The following is an 11821-nucleotide window of genomic DNA, read 5'->3' on the forward strand; positions in this document are numbered from 1 at the left end:
TTAATACAACACAACTTTTTAACTCTCGTACGTATCGCGTGTGTAGGCTGTTATTGGAAATAATTAACCTTTCTGACAACATTTCTGACAACAGTTTTTGACAATTAATAAACCGGACGATAATAGTGTTGCGCTTAAGTTGCTGTAAAATATGTGACTGAATCCAGTATCTCTGTAAAATTCTGTAATTTCCAATCACGAAAACATGAAATAAAATTCAAATATATAATATAAAATTTTTTATTTATAAAAAACTAGCATCCTTGGTGGAAATTCTTCTCTGGGATATGTCGAAAGGAGTTACGTCTGCGTTCACAATTTTTTTCATTTATCCTCGATATCTTTAAAAAAATAATTTTGATAAAATGTACTTTAAAGTCGTGTAATAATAAAACGTCCACTTTATCTTATAAATACAATAGATAAATAGTAATTTAAGATGAATTATAATAGCGTAAGACGAGATGAAGTGTAAGTAAATATCTAATCGACACAAAACATTTTTTCACCAAGCAATTAAAGAGTTAAGTAACACAGGGTGTTTTATTCCGACTCCTCTTGACTTTTTTTTCCAAAATGGCTGACAAAAAAATGAGCTTTAAATTCGTTCACAGTTCGCATTTACTCTTACTCATTTACTTTTTAACGTTACTATAGACTTTCGTGTGCGTATATAAGCGCGAAGTAATGATAAGTAGATATCGAATAAACAGTATATTTTGATATCATTACCACTAAGACAAGAATAGAACTTCGGATCCGTATCCTCGATGTACATTGTAAGTTGATGAACGTTTGCCTTGCCTCACAATTATGGTTCGCTGTAGTTCAGTTTCGTCAATTTGGTTCCCGCATCCTCGGTGAGACAAGAGGGAACGATATTAATAAGCACTTAATAAGTTGTGGAAAAGGCATAGTGCGTCAGCAACAACCACTTTGCGAAAAAAATTCGTACAAAACACGTCCGCGATAGACTGCGTCACTTGGCAAACTTTTTCATTCGTTAATTGCAAATAGTGACGCCTTCTTCCAGGGGCGCTGGGTCTGGGTACGAAAAAGAGCGCGCAATCGAATTACAAACAAACTCTTGCTCTAAATACATAAACGTTATAATAATTTGAATCGAAATAAACTATTAGACATTTTGTAGATTTTTATTTTATATTTAAAATAAAATTGATAAAAAATATATTACATTCGCGAAAATCAGAATCTATTAAAATTATAATGCGATTAAATAAAAGTTTCAAGATTATTTATTGAACGTATATTATTTCACGCGAATTGCCTGTAGTGGATATTTTTACTTGAGGAAAATTTAATGAGTAATAACAAAAGCACATTATATTGACAACAAAGGTTTAAAATTGGCGGGACCAGCAACTTGTGTCTTTTTGAACCTGTGCTGCGATCCGAACAGCCTCGACAACATTTCAATCCGGATGTTCGACGAGAGATGGCGCCGCTAGTTCAATTTGTGAGATTGCGACGAGTGTGCACATGGGCCCGCAGAGAATGAAAATTGATGAAAACGTCGAAAAACACCAAGGAAGACATGTAAAAAGTGAAAGTAAAAACATGAATTAAGAAAAAGAATGGATATAGCGGAAGACAGAGAAAGGAGGGGATCCAATGTCCTTGGTTCATCTATTTTGTTCATGTCGATGGTTATGTATCGCAGACGGATAACGTAACGGAGCTTGCGACACAGTGGCGGATGGCAGATGCGATACATTTGCATTTTTTCAACGGAATTGAAAAAGGGACGACAGTGCACGACTGACCCGAGTGACAACGTGAGTTCTTCCGAGAGGGTGAGTTACGATCGATTTTTCTCCCCTCATGGCATACCCACGTTGCAAAATTAACCTCAAAATCCGAACGCTCCCGGATGCCACCAACAAACATCGATTCTAACAGATTCTTCTGAGAATTTCGACGAGTCTGTCGAATCTATTGCTTTTAAACGTGTGTTCGTCACATGTATTATTATAACTGCTTTCGAAACGCAAGAATTGCATAATCTTTATAGAACATATTATCTGTCCGTCTCTCTTTGTGACGCAATCTAAACACGTGGCTATTTTTTTTTTATAAGAGAAGCAGAAAAAAGGGGTTGAAATGTACAAATAAAACATTTACATTTCTCTCAACTTGAAATGTTAAGAGGGTCTAGCTGAGAAAAATAGTATATTATTACAGCATTAACTTTAATATATTAATTATATATTTATTATATTATTAACCTTATTTTTATAATATATTATATTTTACGAATTTATTTTGTTCGTAAAACTCACAGTATTATAAACTATAATTTTATGAATCATGTGTTTTATTATTGTGTATTCTATCATAGATTTTATGTAAACCTATGCTTTATGTATGGGCTTGACAGCTATTCCTCTGTGAATTAAATTTTTACATATACTTTTAACAAAATATGCTTTTTTGTAATATAAGATATATAACATGTAACAAGATATATATTTTGTATCTTGATGCGGAACAACTACAACTTTCAGGCGTGATGCAAGGTATAGATAAGAGACGATAACTAATGAGAAGAATATCAAATGAATTATAAGAACTGATACGACCAAAGATAATAGTAATTTTGTAGCTATTTTGAATTAATTTAACCAACAATGGAGAGGGAAGATAGTTTTTTCTCAAGGCAGCCAAAGACACTGCGAGACAAGTACGATGAGAGTGTCAATCTGTCGTCCAGCATGATGGCAATGTTCGAAAAGCATTTTGCGATCTCAGACGTGCAACGAGACGCTCAGATGTACACTTTACCCAAGCCAGGATTTATGTTCACGGAACCACCATGGCATCTGGACAAGCTGCAGGAGATAAAGAGAGATTTAAATGAGGTGAAAAGTCGCCTGAACAACTTTAATCTCGACAAGTGGCAGCAGCACACGAATCGGATGAATGGAGCGGGCGACATCGTGCGCACAGTAAAGGAGAACATACAGGCGGAACTTGTTACCCAAGCCTGGTGCAAGTTCTATGAGATTGCCAGCAACTTTTCTCTGGTGCCATTGAACGAAATTTACCATGGAGTTGATAAAAGATTCAGATCCGTACACCTTTGCGAGGCACCGGGTGCATTTGTGACTGCCCTGAATCACTGGCTGAAGACGAACGCGCCTGATGTGCAGTGGAATTGGATGGCCACTACTTTGAACCCTTATTGTGAGGGAAATTCGTACGATAGTATGGTCGCAGATGACAGATTTATCAGGCACACTCTGGAGCATTGGTACTTTGGCGTCGACAACACAGGTGATATCATGGACCTGCGAAACCTAGACGCATTATTAAAAAAATCCGAGTCCCTTAAGTCGAGCGAAGGACGAATTCTGCTGGTCACTGCGGACGGTAGCATAGATTGCACGAATGTCCCTGGAGAACAGGAAAGTACTGTGGCACAATTGCACTTGTGCGAAACTGTGGCCTGCATGCATCTCTTGCAGAAAGGTGGTAACTTTCTATTGAAGCTTTTTACTCTGTTCGAGCATCAGTCCGTGTGCCTGATGTATCTGTTGTCTTGCGCCTTCCATCAGGTTAGCGTAACGAAACCGGCGAGCAGCAAAGGGGGAAACTCGGAAATGTATGTTGTCTGCATGAATTTCAAGGGCACAGATTACATAACGTCGTACTTGCGCATCCTTAGGCATTATTACGGCAATGTGTCGCCCGTGAATGCTATGTTTAGTCTACGGGATATTCCAGAGACTTTTTTATGCAGACTCGAGCAGTGTAGCAAATTTTTCAAGTTTCATCAGTGCCAGGTCATACAGAATAACATAAGAACATTTCACATGAACGACGAGAATCTTCTCTTTCAAATGCCAATTCTTAAGCAACAGATTAACGCCAAGTATCTCAAAGATTGCAGATTAAGTAAAATAGATCCAGCGAATGAGATTGTCGGCCGAGAGATAATCGAGAGAAATAACAATCAATTTATAAATAAGAAATTGCACATTGATTCTTACAATGAGCGTTGCAGGAGGCAAGACTCGGGGCCGCGAGAACGTTTGTCGCAAATATGGGACGTTGCGAAAGAGATCAAAGGGCCATCAAAAAAATTTTACGTTGTAAGCAAATTTCAACTACGTTTCAGAATGTCAATCTTTATAAATTATAACAAGCATCCATATTATGTAGTTTTTACTACAATTTAATTTCCTTTTTTTTTTTTTTTTTAACACAAAGTTTATTCAAGATATTCAAGGAACTATTGAAAAGAGAAACTAAAAAAGCAAATATTAGCAATATATTTTAGCTTTATAATAATAAATATTTGTATCCAAGTAATTTGTTCGTGGAAGCTTGTATATTTTTTACTGCAGTTTAAAAAATGTTTTACTGCACCTATGAAGAAAATCGTGGATACATTTACAACGTGATTATTTTATTTTTATAGTGGCACCTACAAGCATTACCAGAAGTCATAGAGATAAAAACAGGAAAATTGTTTAGCAGAGTACGCAGTTCACGCTTTTGCGACTTGACAATTTTGCAAATATTAAACGAAATTGATAACATGATGCAAGAAATGCACTCAACTGTCTATTTTCCATCAGCAAAATTTACGAGAGCACTCGCACGGCAGATTGATTCAAATCACGAGATACTGAGCTTCCAATTCGTTCAAAATTATGACAGTCATCAGACAATTACCAAAATTTATGATCGATTAAAGAAACTACAGCCCAAGCAAACACTCATTCTCGTCGGTTACTCTTTGTTGACGCAATTAAATATTGGTCTTTTATTTCTTTTGGGAAATTTTTTTAATAAGATTATTATAGAGATTCATAATACAGAAGGTTATTATCTTAAATTGGAATCTTATCGGTATAATGAAAGAGTATTGAATTATTTAGGTGAAATTCTGGCAGCATCACATAACGCACGCAAAGAAAACATGGCAATTTGGTCGATACTACCTATGACAATTTTATATGGTAAGATAATTCATGGATGCAACGAATAAATGAGAAGACGTTAGCTTTATTATACTTAAATAGCGTATATATCACATAAATAAATACTCGTCAAGTTTTGTACAAGATGTTTGATAACAGGCACATTTTAGTGAACAAACAATATTTCCTGTTAAAAATTATAATTTTTTCTTTATTTGTATTTAGTATATACATTGCTTTAAAAAATTGATATACACATGTATGTAATAAATTTAGATTAAATATTTATTCATAGTTCTTTGTTAAAGCTTTTATAACTTTAACATTTTAAAATATGATAAAATTTTTTGGTCTATAAAAAATCATTTTTGTCTTGAACAAGGAAATATTGTTGCTCACATCAAAACTGCATTTATTACCATAGGCTCGATAGGCCTTTGACAACGCATTTTCTTTCTAGAATGCGACCAGTTTCCTGTGATGACGCTACTTAATCATCTAATGATCAAACTATATGCTCATTACGTTGTCAATATGATAGATGATAAAGTGCTGTAGCAGAAGGGAATTATTATTTGATATACATTATTTTATATAAAATTAAAAATAAAATAATGTACATATATAATATGTAATTCAACTGAATAATAAATATGAATCTGTAAATATTACACTGTAAAAACTTTGTGAATAACATATACATAAATGGAGCTTTGTAAAATATGCAATGTAAAAAATTATAAATAAAAAATAGACATGCATGAGAAGATATAAAATAAAACGGAAATGGTAATTATATGTAATTATATACTTATGCTACAATTAAATTATTTAAAGTTGTAAGAATTTATTTCCTTTCTTCACAAAAAAACTGTATATTTTATTTTTATTTTTACATAATTTCAAAATTTTTTCAATTTCTCTGTATCTGTTCTCTTTTTCTACTATTCATGAATCTAAATGCTGTCTAATGAAATTCTATGTATTGTTATTTTATAAAAATTTTAAAATGTATGAAAATGTATGTAATTTTAAGTAATGTCAGTAAAAAAACAAATTATTTACATTATGAACGTAGAAAATTTGAAAAAAAAATTTTTGTATGTATTATAATAATATTAATTTTTCTTTTGTTTAATTTTTTAATCAATTTTCGATAATTTTACGCGGCGATAACTTAATTGAACGGCGAATAACACATTCTAATAAATACTTCCAGATTCAAGGCATTTGTGGAACATGGTTGTTTTGTAACGTGCATGTTTTGGAATCATGTTTAATGCATAGAACAGTGACCAAGATTCTGCCCTTCTAAACAAAAGGACGTTTTTACGAACTATTTTAACACAAAACGACGCAGTACGACGATTTTTTCGAAACGTAACATAACAGTGTAAAAAGCTTGTGCCACATTTTAAATCAACATCGTTATACATAAAGATGAGACACAACATTCTTAAAAATTGCACTCGTTCACTATGTACCGTGCAACACAAACCTCAAGTATGCATTGTTGGTGCAGGTCCGGCGGGTTTTTACGCAGCTCAACAGTTACTAAAGGTAACAAACAATAGATTAATTATTCTTAATTATAATTAATCAGGACAGTGTCAGTTTTAACAAATCCCATGAAGACGGTGTATATTCTGTAATACCATAAACAGTATGTATGTATGTATGTTTGTATGTATGTATGTATATAAGAATTGTTTAATTGCTTTAACCCTAATCCTACACTTGGGATAGAATAAACCCCACTGGTTTTTGGCTTTAGTCTTAGACTTAATTTTTTGCTTACTTTCATAAATTTTTTTCACTTTTTTTAAATTTAAATTGCCCCAAAATAACTTTTGAACATTATTTTTAAAAATTTAGAAAATGTGAAAAAAATTTTTTTAGCCAAAATGTTTGATAATATACGAGTAATAACCATTTAAAGAGGTTGAGATGTATTATATCCCTTGTGTAGAATACCGAATTATTTGATAGTGTATAGGATTAGGATTAAATATTTAATCCGAAATAAAGACATAAAATAAAAATAATTAACAGGATTCAAACGACGTCAAAATCAGCATACTGGACAAATTACCCATTCCTTTTGGGCTGATACGTTACGGGGTTGCTCCAGATCATCCAGAAGTGAAGAATGTCCTCAATACATTTAACAAAATTGCGACCAATCCACGTGTTGAATTCTTAGGCAATGTTAATGTTGGCAAGGATGTTGCCGTACATCACTTGCAAAAGTTCTATGATGCTGTATTACTGGCATGTAGTATTTGAAATAAGTTATACTGTTATTTATTTAACACTTATTTCTTAAATTAATAATTATATATATGAGATATATGCTTTATGAAAAAAATATATATTATTTTAAATATTATAATGTCTTACTAATGAGTCATAAAGAGATAAGAGGATTAATTGGTATAATTGATAATTAAAAGTATTTCGAACTTATTAAAAATATCAAGATTTGACATTTTTTCTTGTTTGACTAATAATTGTTTATTTTTTATGTTAGACTTATGGCGCTCAAGAAGATCGATTGCTCAATGTACCTGGTGAAAATTTAAACAATGTTATATCAGCCCGACGTTTTGTTGGTTGGTACAATGGAATGCCAGAAGATAAAGATCTAAAGGTTAACTTAGATGTAGAAGAGGCAGTTATCATAGGTCAAGGTAATGTAGCAATAGACGTTGCAAGGATTCTTTTATCGCCGATTGACAAGCTCAAGGTACATAAATCTTTAATTACAGCATTTTACCTCAAAATGAAAAACTTTCTTGTAGTAATAATGGATGACGATAAAAAGTAACATATAAAAAGATTTTAAGATTAAATAAATTATAAGACTTTAAAAATATTTTTTAGTATTATCAATTAAAATCTCTCTTAATTACTTCAGAGCACCGACATTACGTCATACGCCTTGGAAGTCTTGTGCAATAGTAGAGTGCGAAAAGTCTTCATGGTCGGACGAAGAGGACCCTTGCAGGCTGCATTTACGACCGCAGAATTACGCGAGATTCTTAAACTGGAAAGCTGCAAAACTTTTTGGCGAAATCAAGATTTTGAAAACATACAGACAATTGTGCCGACCTTAGATAGACCTAGAAAACGATTAACGGAGCTCATGCTGAAGTCTTTAAACGAATCCAAGAACGATTCGGAGCACGCAAAAGAACTGCATCCGATCTTCTTACGTAGTCCCGTCGAGTTTCAAGGTGACAGCAAATTAGACAGCGTCAGATTTGCTGTCAATTGTTTGCGAGGAGAGACGATACAAGATCAGACAGCCGAAATGACTAACGAATTTGAGATAATCCCTTGTGGTCTGGCTCTGCGCAGCATCGGTTATAGATCCATTCAAATAGATAGCTCGATACCGTTTAACTCAAAGAAAGGATGTGTAGAGAATATTAATGGAAAGATTGAAGGAAATCTCTATACTGCAGGATGGGCAGCGACTGGTCCAACCGGCGTCCTTTTGACGACCATGACAAACGCTTTCCGAGTTGCTAGATTGATATACAATGAATTACCCTCAAACATAAAAGAGAGCGATGGTATAGATGGTCTTCGCGACTTCATAAAATCAGATAAGAATTGGATTCAGACTGTATCTTACCAAGACTGGCAGAAGATTGATCGCGTTGAACAAGAGCGCGGTAAGGAGCGGGGAAAAGTACGGGAAAAGATAGTCAATGTGCAAGAAATGCTGGACATCGCTGCGAACTGAATTACATGAAGAATTATGTTTAAAAAGTGTTTGAAAAATTTATACACATATATAGGCGAAGGATTGATTTAATTAACTCAAACTTTTTTCTCAAAACTTGAAGAGAATTAATTTAAAATTATTCTTCATATTAGAAAATTTATTTTTTCCCAGAAATCTTTTAATAAGCTTGATAAAACTACTGTGTCATATCTGTTCAATTGACAAACTTGATTGCTGTAAATGGCTATATATATATAAATATATATAACAAAATATATTTTTATCGATGATTTTTTGTATATATTATACAATAATATAAATATTCGTATCAGATTATATCTGATTGAAGAAGTTTTAGGACATAAGAGTAATTAGTAAAGAATCTTGTTTATAGATATGGTTTTTTAAAACGATTGTTTTATTGCTACGTATTATCATATTTGTATTATCATAATTATAAATGCAAAGTTGAATAAATTTCAATTTTATATATGTACATATAAAATGAAAATTACGAATTATTACTATGTCCACACGTGTTTAATTTTAACCTAACCTAATCTGATCTAACCTCTTCCCGACGTTCCTGATCTTGACCAGTCATCAACTCGTTCGAAAGAGGATATTTCTCAATGATTAATAATAAATAGTATAAACGTAAGAATATATCTATCACTTTATGTCCTGTATAAAATATGCATAGGGCTTATTAATTTATTAATTATACGTAAGAATCGTAAGATGACTTGTGAGTCAATTTTTTTTCATAGGTTACCAATATATTTTTGTGTAAAATTAGTTATATTTCTTATATAAAGTTGATTATTACACTTTTTTAATGTAAAGAGAAAAATTACGTTCTTACGTAAAAAAAGCGTTAGCGCCAAAATGTATTTTCTTTTTACTATAAAAACTGGATTAATATCTTACATTGACTAAAATTTATTATAAATTTATACACGTAAGTGAGCTGTAAATTGTTTTGCAGCTACATTAATTTTTGTTAACAATTAATATAACACTGTAAGAATTTATGGTTTGGTCTATGGATATCTTGTAAAATAAATATTAGAATATTTTTGTAACAAATGTAATTTTCAAAATTACTATATTGTTGTGTTTATAGATAAAACATGAATTTGCGAGAATCAAAGAAGAAGAAAACAAGATTAAAGCCACAATTGCCATTTCCTATTCCACTGAACGAATCGGAAGAATGGCCAGTGTACACAGCACATCTCACTGATGTTGGCTCGTGTATAATTGAACCTGATGAGATGGTTGCAGTGCATTCTATGGTAAAGATAAGATAAATATTATTAATTTTTCTTACAAACACAATAAAATGAATCTCTTTGTTTATAGGGATTTTTTGGCAAGGGATCATTATCACGTAGCTATCCATCATTTGACAAATCAAAGTACGGAGCACCTCCAGTTGTTCGGAACAGACAGTGGCTTCATAGACAAAGGTGGCTCAAAGAAGTCAAAGAACTGAATACTGTCAACTACAAAGGTGTATAATAAAAAACATTTTATATACAATATCTCACTACAAATTATTATGAATGAAAATATTTTATAACAAAATTATTTTATAACGTAATATTAAAAAAAAAATTTATTAAAGAAGTTTTCTACAGTCATAAAATTTATTATATTTTATATAATTGTAGATGTTAAAGAAATTGGTCACAGCGAGGGGGAGAATATTTCACATAAAGAAAACATTGGCGACATTATTGAGATTCCGTCAAATTCTAATGAGAACGGGAGTACGCAGAAAAATGAAGTACACACGAAGAACATAGAGATTGATGAAGTCACTTTAGATTCCACAGAGGAGGATGACATATGCATCATTGTCAATAGAGACTCGGATAAATATGGCAATAATGAAAGATCACCAAACACTCATGAGGATAAGAGCAGCCTGGAAGAGAGAAAAGAGGGAGAAGAAAATTGGAGATTGAATTATTACGATTTCAAAAGCGATTGCATAAACGAGGATGACAACCACCATGGAAAATTATTGGTATTGCCAGATAGTGACTCTGACACCGAGAATTATTTGAAAAATATTAAGCCGAGAATCGAAAACGAAGGTTTCCCTGTTCGCGAAGCTTTGCATCTCACCTTTGAAGAGACTTTTTTCCTCCTTTTTGGATTAGGCTGCCTGCAATTGATTCATTTCGACGGTAGTCCAGTAGACATTAACAGCGCATGGTTGTACTTTTGCAAGGAAAAGTCAGATTTTATACAAAAATATGTAGTTTATCATTATTACAGAAGCAAAGGTTGGGTGGTCAAGCCTGGCATAAAATATGGTGGTGACTTCTGTTAGTATTCATTATTTGTTCTTTGAAAAATTTTAAAATATTATTTTATCATATACTTTATATATCTTGTTATTCTTTGTTGTTGTTTATTATGTTGTTTATAAATCTTGTTATTTTTAATCCTTTTTTAAAATAATGTTATATTCAAAAACATTTTTCTTTTTATATTATTATTATGTACATCCGAAATACTCATAAACTGTTTCAGTGCTTTATAAAGAAGGACCACCGTTTTATCATGCTTCTTACATCGTTCTAGTAGAAGTGGCAGATGCGGATTCTTTAATTATAGATACTACTATGTCCTCACGTTCTATGACGTGGAACAATTTATTTGGATTTGAAAGACTTTCTGAAACTGCTGCTAAGGTATAAATATGTATCTATCTAATAAATATATATTATAGAAAGAGTACTTCTATTCTAATTTTAGTACGCAATATATATTTTATTTTAAATTTATTTTAAGTTTTACTTATAAATCTACTTTGTGTTTGCGAATAATAGGAAGTACTTTTTGCGCAAGTTTTATGGCCATCATCGGTACCTCGGGACATTACCATGACTAGTCCCGAAATACTTTCTGAATTCACGGTGAGAGAACTACTTTGGCGTCGATGGAATCCGAAACAGCACCGGGAAGATGTTCCCATCGAAGAAGAGGATGAGGACTCATGCTGAAGGATTTTTTAATTTATTATTTAATTAATACAATAAACAATTTTCTAATTTAGTACTCCTAATCTTTTCTTATAACAATCTCGCTTTAAGTTATTATATATATTTTTATTTACATTGATATT

The 11821-nt window shown here is 32.3% G+C and overlaps 2 protein-coding genes across 5 annotated transcripts; both read left to right on the plus strand.

Moving 5' to 3' along the window:
- Window positions 1-1446: 1446 nt before the first annotated feature.
- On the plus strand, window positions 1447-11819 carry LOC105836466 (cap-specific mRNA (nucleoside-2'-O-)-methyltransferase 2). 4 transcript variants are annotated; one of them, XM_036293956.1, is made up of 6 exons: window positions 1460-1814; window positions 9806-9977; window positions 10045-10195; window positions 10356-11018; window positions 11227-11387; window positions 11526-11751. In XM_036293956.1, the coding sequence occupies exons 2-6, from the start codon at window positions 9813-9815 to the stop codon at window positions 11697-11699; spliced, it is 1314 nt and encodes a 437-aa protein (XP_036149849.1). In that variant the 5' UTR covers window positions 1460-1814; window positions 9806-9812; the 3' UTR covers window positions 11700-11751. The 4 variants fall into 4 exon arrangements, with proteins under 4 accessions (XP_036149848.1, XP_036149849.1, XP_028047203.1 ...); XM_028191402.2 differs by lacking the exon at window positions 1460-1814 and adding an exon at window positions 9231-9336 and having other exon boundaries at window positions 11545-11819; XM_012680517.2 differs by lacking the exon at window positions 1460-1814 and adding an exon at window positions 9231-9336.
- On the plus strand, window positions 5683-9184 carry LOC105836465 (NADPH:adrenodoxin oxidoreductase, mitochondrial). Its single transcript, XM_028191401.2, has 5 exons — window positions 5683-5735; window positions 6166-6506; window positions 6999-7217; window positions 7477-7692; window positions 7864-9184. The coding sequence occupies exons 2-5, from the start codon at window positions 6387-6389 to the stop codon at window positions 8695-8697; spliced, it is 1389 nt and encodes a 462-aa protein (XP_028047202.1). The 5' UTR covers window positions 5683-5735; window positions 6166-6386; the 3' UTR covers window positions 8698-9184.
- Window positions 11820-11821: the final 2 nt, after the last annotated feature.

The sequence above is a fragment of the Monomorium pharaonis genome, chromosome 11, assembly GCF_013373865.1.
Source record: "Monomorium pharaonis isolate MP-MQ-018 chromosome 11, ASM1337386v2, whole genome shotgun sequence".
NCBI lineage: Eukaryota > Metazoa > Arthropoda > Insecta > Hymenoptera > Formicidae > Monomorium > Monomorium pharaonis.

Bases quoted from the DNA above. Each gene is read 5' to 3' on its own strand.
- LOC105836466 (XM_036293955.1), top strand. From the start codon at position 2,649: ATGGAGAGGGAAGATAGTTTTTTCTCAAGGCAGCCAAAGACACTGCGA. The intron at 4,113-4,441 runs GTAAGCAAATTT...TTATTTTTATAG, and splicing joins CATCAAAAAAATTTTACGTT to TGGCACCTACAAGCATTACC. The intron at 4,986-5,406 runs GTAAGATAATTC...TTTTCTTTCTAG, and splicing joins ACCTATGACAATTTTATATG to AATGCGACCAGTTTCCTGTG.
- LOC105836465 (XM_028191401.2), top strand. From the start codon at position 6,387: ATGAGACACAACATTCTTAAAAATTGCACTCGTTCACTATGTACCGTG. The intron at 6,507-6,998 runs GTAACAAACAAT...AATAATTAACAG, and splicing joins CAGCTCAACAGTTACTAAAG to GATTCAAACGACGTCAAAAT. The intron at 7,693-7,863 runs GTACATAAATCT...TAATTACTTCAG, and splicing joins CGCCGATTGACAAGCTCAAG to AGCACCGACATTACGTCATA.